The following is a 14,310-nucleotide window of genomic DNA, read 5'->3' on the forward strand; positions in this document are numbered from 1 at the left end:
CAAGACAGTTGAACAAGAAGGGGAACCTTGGTCTCCCCACCAAAATGAGACATTTCCTGAGGGGACCCACCAGGGTTGAGCACTCAGGTAGAGCCCAGACCTTTAGGACACCCTCTCTTCTCTGCTATGCCCCTGGAAGGGCCCAAGGCGGGACCTGAGTCTACAGAAACCTCCCCTCCAGCCTTCTCCACACCTTCCCCCAGGAACTGAAGTCTGAGGGCTGCAGGTAGTTGCGAAGAGCATCTTCTCTCTGCCTAGAAAATCTGTACTCCAGCCCCAAAGTAACCACCTCCAGGAACCTTTCCCTGATCATCCTAGCTGATAAGCCTTGCTTTTCCTCCAGCTCTGGGGCTTCGGTCCCCACCCCTGTCATGGCACCTTACACTCCTGTGTACCTCTCCGTTCCCTAAACTGTAAGCTCCTTGAAGGCAGGAACTGAGAGACACTAGTCTTTGAATCTCAATGCCTGGCATAGAGCCTAACAGACATTGAATGCAGGAAGGGATGGCTGGCTAGCCTGTGAGCTCCTGACACCTCTTCCCAAGGTCAAAGCAGCACCTGCCAAGGGCTGATGGCTGCCCTGGCACCTCCCCCCAGCAAGACCAACCGAGACCAAAGAAGGAAGGCACAGAGGGGGTGGGAGGGGATTGCCAGGACTGACGGTCCCTGAGGCTCTCACCTGCTACGCGGTGGGCCACCAGTCCCTCCAGGTTTAGTGGTTCCTCCTCTGGAGTGCGTGAAGGGTCTGAAGTTGCCTCCTTCGGTGGGAGCGGAGGCTGAGCAGTGAGGCCAGGGAGAGAGGCTGGGGGCTGCTGAGGCCCTGGAGGGCTCTGGGTAGTTGACAGGAAGGCAGATGAGGAGGAGGCTGGGCTCTTTGGACGGAAACTCTGGCTGGACCCAGCTGGACATGGCTGATAATCATAAGGCGAGTAAGGCCTGCCAGGAGGGAAGGACTCCACGGCCAGGGAGGCCCGTGGGGCCAGCTCAGGGGTTCCCAAGGAATGCCCACTGGGGATGTAGCCAGACCTGGACTGGGTCAGTGGATGGGGCTGGCAGGAGGAGCCTGAAAGAGGCTGGGAGGACAGCGGGGAAGCCCCTGGCCAGGCCCCTGGGACACTCTGGGACTTGTGCAGGGGGGCGGAAGCTGTGGCCGGCTCCAAATCCAGCATCAGCATGTTGAGTGCTTCGATGGACTGCTCAATCTCTTGCTGGGAGGCTGCCCTGGGGAACTCAGGGAGGCCGGGGGTGGGGGTCTCTGCAGGCGGCTGGGGGCTGGGCCTGCTGGGCCCAAGACTCTCCAGGTGGGCTCTCTCCTGCTGGCGAGGAGGTGGACGAGGCTGCTGCTGCTGCTGCTGCTGCTGCTGCTGCTGCTGCTGCTGCCAGGAATTCAGGCCCCTCTGCACAGCCTCCCGGCTGCTGCCCCCGCGTGCTGGAGCTAGGGGCAGCTGGGGCTCGCTTTCCGGAAAGGACTGGGAGCGGAACATACTGCTGGGGTCATGGCCATAGTGGGAGGTGGTCACTGGCTGCGGCCAGGCTGGGTGGGGCCCCTCCCGCTGGTAGCCGGCTAAGCCCTCCTGCGCCGAGTAGGAGGGCCGCATGGGGGCCACGTGGGCCGCGTGGGCAGGTGCCGTCCGGCTGGCAGACTCATAGGGGTAGGCCCCACCATTGACCATGGGTTCCACGGGGTAGGGCTTGTCCAGGCCGTTGGTCAGGGAGGACAGGGCCTCTGGGTAGCCCCCCTCACTGGTGTTGGTGACCCCGTCCAGGGAGGACAGTGTGCCCATGCTGCCCACGCTGTGCCCATCCTGGTTGGGCAACTCGTCGTCCAGGATGTCCGTCTCCCGCTCAGAGGCCAAGGCCCCACCGTTGACGTGAACCTGGGCTGGGACGACATGCCGTCCTGAGGAGGGTACGGCCGGGCCCCCCGCCGGGCGGGACCGGAGATGCTGGGGGTGGTACATGGCCCCTTGCTTCTCTCTCTCTACACCGAAGCCACTGAGCAGGCGGTCCAGCTCACGCTTCTCCTCGGGACTCAGGGCAGCAGGGGCGCTGGAGGGGCCGGGGGCGGGCTCATCGGTCTTGTCTGTCTTGGTGGAGGCTGTGGAGTTGCCGGAGTCGCTGCTCACGGAGAGGGTGTGCTCCACGTGGTTAGGGGTGGCCGACAGGGCAGGGCGCGTGGCATTGACAGCCCCAGTGCTGCCGTGCAAGGAGTCCTTCTTCTTCACCTTGGCATACAGGCTCCCGTCCAGGGGTCCCTGAGTGTGTCCCACCACCTCTGCAAGAGAGCCGGAGGGGACAACAGACACAGAGGTCAGTGGGAGGCATGACATCTTCTCTTCTCCCAGAGGAAAGGAGTGAAGAGCTTCCATTCCCTGGATCCTAAAATCTCCTCTCCTGACTCAAGGTAGAGCTGAGGTCAGGGATGTGGGAGAGGAGGACAAAAGGACCCGACCCCAGGCTTTTGGGCCCCAACACAGCCTCAGGGCCAGGCAGTGAAGCCTAAGGTAGGTGGGTGCTGCGGGGAGGTCCTGGGAGCAAGATGCCCCAGTCTAAACCCTGGCTCTGGCATCTCACCAGCTTCCCAAAGACTGGAAGCACTGGGTCAGGATGGGGTCCAGGAAAGCCAGCAGTCCCCGTGTCACAGAGGACATGCTTTCCCTCTGAATGCTGAGCTCGTGGGGTTCCGGAAAGGGGACTCAGAGACCAGGGTGACAGGGGAAGCATCCAGAACACGAAAGGAGATGTTCTCATCAGGGAGGGGTGTCCCCTGTGTCATTTTGTCTGTGCACAGCTCTGGGGACCCCATGAGCAATACTTTCTCTGAAAGGAAAGAGTGAGCACTGGGTGGCTCAGGGCCAAAGGGCTGACTCAGGAATGAAGAACTTCCCCACCCAGAGGGACTCAGTGATTTCACACCCTGTACAGTCAGCAGCCCAGCTTCCAGCCCCGACACACACACATACACACACACACTTGTGTGCACGCACAAACACCTCCCCTCCCTTCGCTCTAAAGGCAGGCCCCCGGCTGGCAAGAAAAGGAAGCCCCCTCCCAAACCCTGCACAAACTCCAGCCAGACACCCAGAGTCCCTCACACCCCAACCACACACAGGAAAACCAGACACAAAGACATCCAGGGACACACACGCCAACTAATAATCGCCTGAGTCAAACACCCAGAATTCGCCCAAATCAAACACCCTGCTGCACTCTCGGGGCACACTAGATGCATAGGTGCCCCCGAGGCGCCAAACACGGTGCCCTTTACACACTCGTTATTTCTAATCCTGTGAGTCGGGAGTATTATGCCTACTCTAAGGTTGGGAGAAATTGAGGTCCACAGAAGTGAGGCCATTCATCTGCAGATACACAGGAGAGCTGGGATTCAATGTCAGAACTAATTTAAAATATGATTAAAATAAAACGAAATTGAGGGTGGGGGGGGCGAAAAAAAAAAGAAAAAAAAATAAAACGAAATTAAAAGCGAAATTAATTTAAAATCAGAACATCAAAAAACCATGTAATTTTTATTATTCCACACGGTCTCTCGTATCACACGCACACACAGGGTCACTTAAACACATAAAAAGGCAGCAACACCCCAACATAAATACTTCAATCTAAAGCCACAGTCATTTCACAAAATACAAGCTCCTACACCAGGCCCAAGGATCAGCCCTCAGGCCAGATAGTGGCAGACTCTAAAAATAAACACTCGCACAGAAGCCCACAGCCAAAAACAAGTGATCACACAACCACAAAACAGGAACATCCTGATCAACATACACACTCAACGAACCACAGGCCAACCAGTGACGTCACGGGAGCTAGCACAGCGATGCCCAGCGAGGCGCATCGTCCACGCGCCCCCTCCCCGGGGGGCTGGATGCTCTGCTCACTCACTTAACTCTCCAGAACCACCTCTCCGTCCCCAGTGTTCCCTGGGGCTTTGGGACCTTGGCCAGCGGCAGGCCCCACGCAATACTGGGCCGGAGTGTGGCCACGTCCCAGGGCTCTCAGGGATCCGGCTGGTGTGAGTCGGAGCTGGCTCTAAGCTCCAGAACAGCGCCTCTGTTCTTTGTGCCGGGGTCCCCAGGGACTGCTTGGAAGACTGCCTCTTCCGACTGGCCTGTCATCGTCGCTAAAGGTGTCAAAGCTACTGGAGAGAGGCACTGCCCCTCATGTCACGTCCTTCCAAAGAGAGGCACTGCCCCTCATGCCACATCCTTCCAAAGACCCACTGCCCCTCATGCCATGTCCTTCCAAAGACGCACTGCCTCTCATGCCACATCCTTCAAGAGACACACACCCCTCATGCCACATCCTTCCAAAGAGAGGCACTGCTCTTCATGCCACATCCTTCCAAAGAACTGGGCTCCCTGCTACACACACACGCAAGAGACCCCAGCTGACAGCTTCCACGGGGGGAGGCATTGAAGACCAGAGCTCTCCTCCATCAGATTTCTTGGGGTTGGTTCCCATGAGAGTGGGAAGCTGAAGAGCTGCCCTTCCTTCCCGGTGAGCCTGGAAAGCTGCTGACCCCAGAGGAGGCAGGCCACTCCTGGGCCCTGGCCCCACTCCGAAGCTCACGCTGTGAGGCCAGGGAGCTGCTCTATCCCCTGTACCCCTTAATCTCCCAAGTTCCTCCTCATGTGGTCTGGGAAGTGGGGGGAACAGCAAAGCAAAGGGTGGAGTGGCTGACGGGCTCCCCCTTTACACGGAGGGTGCAAACCAGCATAAACCTAAAAGTATTCTTTCCTTCAGAGAGAAAGGAGGCCACTCCCGCATCTCGCTTGGGTTCCTAAGAGACGAGCTTTTGGCGAGAGAGCTAAGAAGGCATCCCCCGAGGGAGGCAGGGAGGACGATCTCACACTCATTCCCAGGACCCGATACCTTGCCCCGCTTGGCCCCTTCATCGATTCTTACAACGTCAATATTAAACCTATTCTTCCCTGGAATTTAGACCCACACGGTCCACTGTTTGTGGCCACATCACCAGTGATAATTGCCAGGCCACTGAGACTGAGTAAGAAAATCGAAGACGTGTAGATCGTTTAACTAATTCTTTTCTGCAAAATACAAATAGAAACATCTATCGCAGTCCTCCAGGCAGGAGCCAGCTGCTCCCGCCACTGCGGGCTGTCCTGCGCCTGCGCTGGCCTTCCTTTCCCTATCGAGGGGAGGCCGTGAGGACACCCAGGCCCACCCCAGGGGTGTGCAGCCTCGAGAGGGCTCTGCCGAAACCCCAGTGTGTTGGCCTGACCCCAGCATGGCAGGTACCCCTGTTCCTCCTGCGGGAGATGCACCCCCCTCTGCCCCCCACACCGGTACACACACGCTCGTCACTCCCTTCTGCGCGGCCACCGCCGCCACCTTAAGTGCTACTTAGCAGGACCACAAGAAGCCGGAACACAATGTTGGTTTCGATCTATTAAGGCAGGAAGGGCAAAAGAGAGAGGCGGGCAGGGCAAGGAGGAGGAGGGAAACAGCCCAAGGAGATGGGGGTAGGGGGTGGTTTTGAGGTTCTAAAGCCGAGAGGCCACCAGATCCAGCTCACAGTCTCTGCAGCCTCCAGGGCCACAGCCTCCAGGGGCATGACCTCCAGGGACTTCCAGGGGCACAGCCTCCAGGAACTTCCAGGGGCACAGCCTCCAAGGACACGACTTCTAGGGACCTCCAGGGACCTCCAGGGGCACGACCTCCAGGGACCTCCAGGGCCACGGCCTCCGGGGGCACGACTGGCGCAGGGCGGGTGAGGATGAGATGCCCAGGGGCAGGGCGCAGGAGACAGAGGTGGAACCTGCCCGATCGGGGCATTGGGTACCAGTACGGGTGACAGTGGAGCAGGAGGATGGACGGCAGGGGTCACACCAGCTACACGTAGCCAAGAGCCCCCAGCCACAAGGGCAGGCCACCGGGGCGTCCTGTGTCCTAGGCCACCTCCCCAGGCCACCGAGACGCCCACGGTCTCTTCAAAGCTCCACTTGCTTTGTCTGAATTTGTCTTCTACTCTCCCCGGCAGCTGCTCCCAGCCCCGGCTCCACCCTCCGGCACGAGCTCCACGGCACCAAGAGGCCCTGGTTCCTCGGCGGCCGCGATCCAGATGTGCGAGTCATGCTTTTGGAAAGCTTCGAGGAAAATCCCCAGCTGATTGGACACGGACCCACCCCCTCGGCTCCCTCCAGCAACCCACGGAGGTGTGCGTGGTGCTAGAAGCACACAACGGGCCAGGAGGCAGGGAAGGAAAGACGCGTGCATCCTGCACCCTTCGAAAAAAAGGAAAGAAAGGCGGGATGCAAGGATGACCCGGGTTTAGGGTGGCTGTTTCCCAATTTTGATATTCATAAGAATCGACTCCATAAGGAGTGTTAAAAATGTAGATTCTGGGGCCCCACCCCGAAAGATTTTTTACTCATAGGTCTGGGGCGAGGCCAAAAAGCAGTATTTTAGCTTTCCTGAGGCTCCGGGACTTGCATAGGTGGATACTATCTTGAGAAACCCTGACCCCCATGGTCAGCACTTTAGACTCTGAGATTAAGCCCCAACCCCCCACTTCTCTTACTAATGGAAAAGTTTCACTTATTTAGATGTCAGGACAGATGGCTCCGACCATGAAGAGTAAAAGGTGCCAGCCCGGTTGACTCCAAGAAAGAAGTTTCCTTCGGCGATGATTCAGCGAGGAGCGACCCCTCCTCGTCCAAGCAGCAGGTCTGTTTTGAACAGTGAATGATTTACTAAGGTTTTCAAGGAGGGGGCCCTTCGTGACACAAAAGTCCTGTGGGTCCACGGCCAGCAGAATAACAATCACTAAAACAGGTTCCCCAGAGCAGTGATGACCAACCAACGTGGAGGAGAATCAAAGCGGTGCCAACGGGAGGCAGCATCACGCCCACCCCGGACACAGTAGTTTAGAAGCAGACCGGGGCCTCGGCACACGCAGAGGGAGCCTCAGCTCCTTGAACACAGTGAGGAGGCATCTAAGGCCACACGCGTGTGGGACGTAGGTGAGCTTTCACGAGGGCTGAGGCCTGGCCGAGAAGCAGCCGAGAGAGCAAGGTCTGGACACGTTAACCCGTTGGTCACAGATTCCCCCTCAGCTGTGGAGAGAGCCAGCCTGGGGCCCCATAGGACCAGGGCTATTGTGGGAGCCAGAGGATGGGGCCGGGTACCAGGAAGGCCGGAGGGGCATGGTTCTGGAGAGAAGATGGAGGAGCCAGAGGTGCCCCTTCCCACCCCACCCGTGTGCCGGACACAAGCATCACTCAGAAGGATGGTCCCCATCTTGATGGCAAGTCCGCTTGCACCAACCACTTAAACGCACAGAGCCTGGCCTCCAAGCCCGGTGAGGCAAGATTCCAATGCTTACTTGCAGGGGTGCTGAGTGACAGGACTCAGGAGCTAAGTCCCTGAAGCCAGGCCTGGCACATCCTACGTTCTCCTCTCTCCATTCTGTCTTACGTGTTTCAACAGCTCCCATCACCCACCAAGTAAAGCCCAAGCCCCACTCCCCTCCACTGCTGGACACGCCATACCTCCTATCATCTGGCCCCTGGTTGCCTTCTGAAGGCTCACCTTCGTTGTCCTCAAAACCCCCCAACACCCTTCACTCCTCTTCCTATCCATAGGCTCTCTCCTACCCCGGGCCTTGCACACGCTCTTCCCCTTCCTGAAAGATCCTTCATGTTTCTTCCCTACAACTCCCAAGCTCCCTGAAAAGTCCCTTCCTCCTCCTCCAGGTTCAGCCTGAACTTCTCTGAGGAACAGCCCTCGGCCTAACCCTCTGCCCACCATCCTCCGGACGGAGATCAGCCTCTTCTGTGTCCCTGTTGCCCTGTGCAGACAACGACCACAACACAAATCACCCACTGGCCGGTCATGACTGTTGTCCATGTTCCATCCTCCCACTGAGCCGAGGGCTCCTTGAGAAAAAGCCCTTGGCCCCGCCCCGCCCTCCACCCAGTGCCTGGTTTCCAGACGGGGTGCCCTTCACTATATGGTCTATGGGAACTGTGCCTCTTGGAGCTCAATGCACAACCGGCCGTATGGGACAGCTCTGCAGGATGCAGCACGGCGCCTGGCACACGTTACGTGGCTCATAAATGCTTCTTGCATTCCTTTAATTGTCCCCAAAGTCATATATCGTCCTGTCAGCCACTGAGGCACTCTTCCTCCACTGCCATCCAGGGCCGTGGAAAACCAGAGGTTCAAGGTGGACCCAAGCTTCTCCCATAGGAAAGAGAAAAGAAAAGCACTGCAGGCAAAAATATCCTGAGAGAGGAGTATTGTCTCACACAGTTGGTAGCCGGAGGCTGGGCACAGGGGAGGTCCCCATAAGGTGGCTGGGCCAGAGCCTCGCCTGCAGTGTTCCCCAGGACTCCCCGGTCATACTCTGGTCCACGGGATGTTAACTTTCTCAGACTAAGGACCATTCGGGATATCTGGTGAAAGCCCAGACTAACTGCCCCCAAAATGCACAAACACAAATTTTTCACATAATGGCCAAGGGGTGAATGGCCAAGGGGCCAAAGTCCACGTATGGACTTTTACATTTAGAGGTCTGCATCTCTCACAGGGTGCTGCTCCTGGGGATCCCTCTCTGTCACCTGGGATTCCACCAAGAACGCCAGGCTCCATCCAAGAAAAACAGGAGAACACACAGAAAAGGAAACTCTTCCTGCTGGAGGAGCGCAGGTGGGGTCTAGCCCAGAGGAGCCCCCTGAGTTGCGACCTGCCCGCGGGAGGGGAGTGTGGGGAGGGGATGAGGATGGTGTGCAGAACCTCACAGGGGTGTGCAGGAGCTCAGTCCCACGGCTCAGGCACGACCCAGGGTCTTCTTGAGACACCGTGGCAACGGCGACAGGCATCTCCGGTGACCCTGTGATGGTCCCCCATGCGGACCACCCACGCCGACCTCCCATCCCACAGGCAGCCGGGTACTGAGGCAGCCCTCTGCTCCTCCCAGCCGCAGAGAGCTCTGGACCGCATGGAGCTCTGCATGGGAGTGGGCTTCCTCAGGGACTCTGAAGGTCCGCAGATTTACGGTTGAAGACAAGACCCCAGGTCTCTGAAGGGGAAGCACACAAAGGAGACACAGCCTCCGGGATGGCAGAGGGCGGACAACACGTCCGGCCCAAGAGACCGGGGTTCACACTGGGAGGGGGACCGCCGAGGGGCGGGGGCCTTGGGCCCTGCAGGCGGAGACAGATGAGCGCCGCGGTGGCAAGCAGAGCCCCTGTCTTCTTGCTTGATGGCACTCAGAGGGGAGCCACTGCGTTCTCAGACCTCGGACAACAGAGCAGTGAGTCTTCCCAAGGCTGCTGTCCATCTCTTCACAGGTGGCTGTGTCCCCTGCACGAGTGACCACCCCAGAGTCACCCACAAACCTGCCTCTCAGGACCCAGGGAGGGGGGGAGGCCACCTCCATCATTCTGCTGTGGCAAGGAAGAAAGAAGGCCCAATGTCCAAACAGAGCCCTGGTCCGAATTCCTGCCTGTGGGCCTTGGGGATGAAGAAAGTCAGCTTTCAAGCAGAAATGGGAAACAGAGCCCCTCCCACGGCTGCTCCTGTCTCCTGCTGCTCCAGGAAGTCAGCGGAGCCAAGAGAGCTTTCTAAATGCCATGGGCTTTTTGGCAGAAGGGTCCCAGGGGATCAGTTAATCCGCTGGCCACCACCCCTCGTTTTACAGGACGACAGTGGCACTCGGCAGGCCGGGGGATCCCCCCCACCAAGGTCACGCAGCACAGAGAAGCTCAGGGCTCTTTCTCCTGAATGGCCTTCAAGGTGAAGATGGCCGGAGTCTGGGGGGGGCAGGGGGCCGGGACTCCAACCACGGCCGCGGACCGAGAACCTCCCAACATAATACACCGGGCTTCATCGGGTGATGATGACAGATGTGTCCCCAGGCCTTCCTCAGGAAGGACCCATGGCACTTTCACAGATACCATCTCCCTGGAATTCCTCCAGAGAGAGAAGTAGGAACAGAAAGCTCAATCATGACCTTTATTTCGGACCCAAGGGACCAGGGCCTGGAGTGACCTGCCCAGGTCACACGACGGCCCACGCCTGTGGGGCAAATGTGAACTTGCTGGGCAGCCTCCTGAGTCCGGCCTGGCCTCCAGCTCCCACGCCAGGCACTCCCACTCCCTGCCCTCAGCCTATCCGGGCACCAGATATCACAGGCACTCGGGACAGTAAAAATAGCACCCGAGCCCACAACAACCCAAGTCCTTCTCTGCCAGGCCAGGGCGTCCGCCTGGCCACCCAGGGATCCCTGGCCAGGAGGACGGCCGGGCCACTGCGAGCCCTGCCAACGTTGGGGGAAAGCCATGAATGGGAGGCCGCGGCGGCCCGCGGGGCGACGGTCAGCACCCAGGGTGCCACGAAGCTCTGACCACAGGACCGGGGTGGGGGGGTAGGGGGGCATCCTGAACCAAGGTCCCACTGGGAGGGGCTCAGGGGCTGGGCCTGCCTCCACTACGTGCCCTCCACCCGCCACCCCATCCTCATCCTCCGTGAACCGTGACGCCCTGAGCCAGGCCGGCTCAGACACGCTGCCCACCCACGCGGACCCCCCCAAGGGCCACCTCTCAGCCCCCGGCAGCGGCGCTGGCGGGTCCCAGGGCCGCAAGTCCAGGAGGGAGGCGGCCGGCCCCGGCACACCCGGCTGCGAAGGCAGCAGCGGCCCCAGCGCCCCGCCCCGGGCTTCCCCGGTCCAGGAGCCCCCCACCGCTCCCAGGACCGGCAGGAGCCGCACAAGGGCCCGCGGGCCACGCGAGTGCCCGGCGCACACTCACCCTCTGCACGGAGCCGCGGAAAGGGGAGGAGAACGGAGCCGGAGCCGCTCTGATTTGATCTGGGCTCCTCGTGCTTCAAGTTTCAAATCTTTCCTCCGCGGCTGCAGCCCCAGGCTGTGTGTGTCCTGCTGGGCTCACTGAGACTGTCAGGGCTGGGAGGAGCCGGGCGCGCCTGCCCCGTCCACGCACCACCCCTCCCCTGCTCCCCGCTCCCCCCTCGGCCAGCCCGCCTCGCTCTGGCTTGGAGGAAGCCAGTGGGATAAAACTCTGTCTGTAATTTCAGCCAGCTGGGTCCCCAGGGCTTCACTTATCATCCTGTAGCTACGCAGTTCTCCGATGACATCACAGCGGCTTCCCAAGCGCTCCGCACGGAGCGAGCGGCGGCCAGCGGCGGCCCCGGCCGGCCCCGAAGCCACCAGGGCTCCAGGGCCCGGCCGCGTGGGAAGGGAGAGCCTGGGAGCCCGAGCGGCGGCCGGGACGCGAGCGGGACACAGGGAAGGGCCGCAGTTCCTACGAGGGGACTGAGATTTACTTCCCCAAAGTTTTCCACATTTTTTTTCCATTCTCAGCTAAATGAAAGGCAGAACAGATGACAACAATTTTCCAGCTGCTGAACAATAAATAAGGTGGAAATCTTTTCTTCCCTCCCTCTCCCCCTCCTTCCCCACAGCACCCCCACCACGGGGCAGAGTCTAGGAGCCAGGACACTTCCTTGGCTTATAAAAGAGGAAGAAAGATTTAAAAAAAAAAAACCCCACAAGCCCCTGTACATCCTAGAGGTGACAGCGGGCCTGAGCAGAGGTACCAAGGGGTCACCCAGGCAGGTCTCTGGAGGGGGTGGGGCGGGGAGGGGGGCAGGAGCCCCAAAGCTACATCCTCAGGGCAAAGCTTTGGATTCTGGCCTGGCAACCTTGACAATTCTTGAGGTGTGACTTTGGGAAGGCCAGTGGGCATCCCGCCCAGGACATTGATCCACCAGGCCACCACCTAAGGTGCCTCCAGTTGACCAGCTATTGGTATTCCGTTTGTTCCAGTCTATAAAGATCACGAATGGCAGAGACAATAACTTTTCAGAGTGTCGGTGACATCCACCCTCACCCCCAAGCACCCAGACCTAAAGCAGGCCCCTCAGCCAAAATCATGAGAGCTGCCCCAAAAGTGCCCCCTCCTTTATCGTGGTGTGCCCTGAAAAGAGCCAGAAGTCGCTGACAGCAGGACAGCAAACTCTAACTCTTATTTGCACAATGTTGGTGGCTTATTTTCACATCAAGGCAATGTCCCAACCCAGCTCCCAGAGTGGGCAAGAGATGGCCTGGGGTCCGCGGTCAGGTCAGTGGGGGCTTCGGGGCCTGCTGTCTCCTTGAGGACCCCACTCAGTCTGTAACCCCAAAGTGCCAAGACGGACGTGCCAGGTACAGGCCACCAACTCCTCCCTCTCCTGAGCCAACACCTCAGTGCCAGCCCCCTCCCCATCTCCAACATCCATCCCTCTCTCACTACTTTTTTCTGAGAGTAAAGAAGGAAAATAAGAGGAAGAACAGAGATGGGCCACAGTGCCACAAGGAGTTCCATAGGCCTATCACCTCCCACTTTCTGGACACCATACCTTTTTTTCTTTTCTTTTTTTGAAAGATTTTATTTATTCATGAGGGACCCAGAGAAAGAGGCAGAGACACAGGCAGAGGGAGAAGCAGGCTCCCTGCAGGGAGCCCAGTGTGGGACTCAATGCCGGGGCTCCAGGATCACGCCCTGAGCCCAAGGCAGATGCTCAACCGCTGAGCCACCCAGGTGTCCCCACACCATACCTTCAATAATGAGGCCTAACCTAATGTTATACCCAGCCCTTCTTGCTCATGTCACTTCAGTATCTGCCTAGAACACAGTGGCCAAGAACAAAGGCTTAGGAGTCAAGCAGACACTGATTTGAATCCAGACATGACCACTTACTACTCAGTTCAACCCTGGGCCAATTACTTAGTCTTCCTGAGCTTCAGTTTCTTTATCTGCAAAATGGGTATATTAATATTTTCACCTCAGAGCAGGATGCTGCTAAACACCCAACATCGCACAGGACAGGGCCCGGCAACCAGCAATTACCCCGTCCAAGTGCCAAGTGCAAGTGCAGGACTGACGTAATGCATCTAAAGCAGTTGGCCCAGCACACAGCACAGAGAGATGCTCTAAATGAGGCGGCCCCGTATATACAACCACGTCCATGCCATGTGCTCCCTCCTTCTCTCTCCCTAACCCAGCTCCACCCTGAGAGGGACGTTGGTGACCCTATCTCCTCAGGGCACAGATGCACAGGCCCGATGCTTCAGCTTCAGGGCCTATCATCCGCCTCACCCTTTCCCTGCTCAAAAATCACAGCATCAAATGAAACAGCTTGGACATTGAAAACGTGATGCTGCTCAGCTAATAAATACCAAGACCGTCGGGTTCGGTGGCTGCCAACAGCAGGCCGGAAGATGCCACCACCCCTCCCGCCTCCAGAGATGGCTTCGCTGTGTAGGACCACAAGGGAGGGGAGGGCAAGACGTCAGCTGCCTTCACGCAGATAGGACAACATGGGGCAGGGGGAGTAGTAGATCTGGTTTAGAAAAGGATATATGTAATTTTATCACTTTCTGTTTAAGGAAAAAAAAAATTTTTTTTTCCAGAATAGAGCTAAGTCAAAAATCTTTCTGGACAGGGGGATGGGCGAAGCCAAGCTTGAGAGGTGAAAGTACGGTTTGTTCTTCCGAGGCAGCTCAGTGTCCCTTGTCCCATGAGGCAGCCCTGGGTAGGGAGGTTTCATGAGATATAGGATCTAGTGCAGGGATGTGATGCATGACCTCTGGGAGCCCCTCGGATGCTCAGTAGGACTTGAGACCCCAGATTTGCCACGTGAGGCCCAGCTGTGGGCCACCAGCCCAGGCTGATCCCTAGTCACAGCATGGTCAAGCCGGAGGACGTCCTGAGTTCATCAGCCCCCCCCCCCCACACACACACACCCCCAAGGTGGGCCATCAGACTCAGGGTGGGCAAGTCTCCCCCACTTGCATATTGGGTCAGGACTGGAGCAGAGACTACCACCCGGAACCCCAGATCCTGGAAGGAAATCCTGTCCGCTGCCAGAGCTGAGTCAGACACACGAGGGGGATGCCCAAAGGGCGCTGGAAACCCTGTGACATTAGACCCTCAAAGGTCTCCAGGTCTGGCCATGCAAACAAAGTAGAACAGTTATGGGCGAATCTGCAGCTAAGAAAGACCATCCACTCGCAAATGGAACACAGGCCGCCTCCCCTGCAGGCCCGGCTTCGGGAGACCCCGCAGCTGGGCCAGTGGGGTGCAGCAGAGGCTGCTCAATCAGGCCGAGGGTCCTCCAGGGAGGAAGGACGCCCAGTCTCCTTCCGTCACCTCCTCCGGCCCCCTTCCTGCCCAGTGCTTTCTTTTCATTGGCAGCTGTGGAAGCATCTTCCCCAATCTGGATTTCTTTTGCTCTTTCTTTTAAGGAATTAAATGGCTGCACGTTGTG

The 14,310-nt window shown here is 58.4% G+C and overlaps 1 protein-coding gene across 11 annotated transcripts in view; it reads right to left on the reverse strand.

Moving 5' to 3' along the window:
* Positions 1–14,310, reverse strand: part of TNS1 (tensin 1) — a 184,964-nt gene that overhangs the window by 44,696 nt on the left and 125,958 nt on the right. For all 11 annotated transcript variants that reach the window (XM_041737617.1, XM_041737613.1, XM_041737614.1 and 8 more), the window contains one exon: positions 680–2,275. In XM_041737617.1, coding sequence (XP_041593551.1) covers positions 680–2,275 — 1,596 coding nt within the window. The remainder of the gene's footprint in view (positions 1–679; positions 2,276–14,310) is intronic.

Source organism: Vulpes lagopus, chromosome 22, assembly GCF_018345385.1.
Source record: "Vulpes lagopus strain Blue_001 chromosome 22, ASM1834538v1, whole genome shotgun sequence".
Lineage (NCBI taxonomy): Eukaryota > Metazoa > Chordata > Mammalia > Carnivora > Canidae > Vulpes > Vulpes lagopus.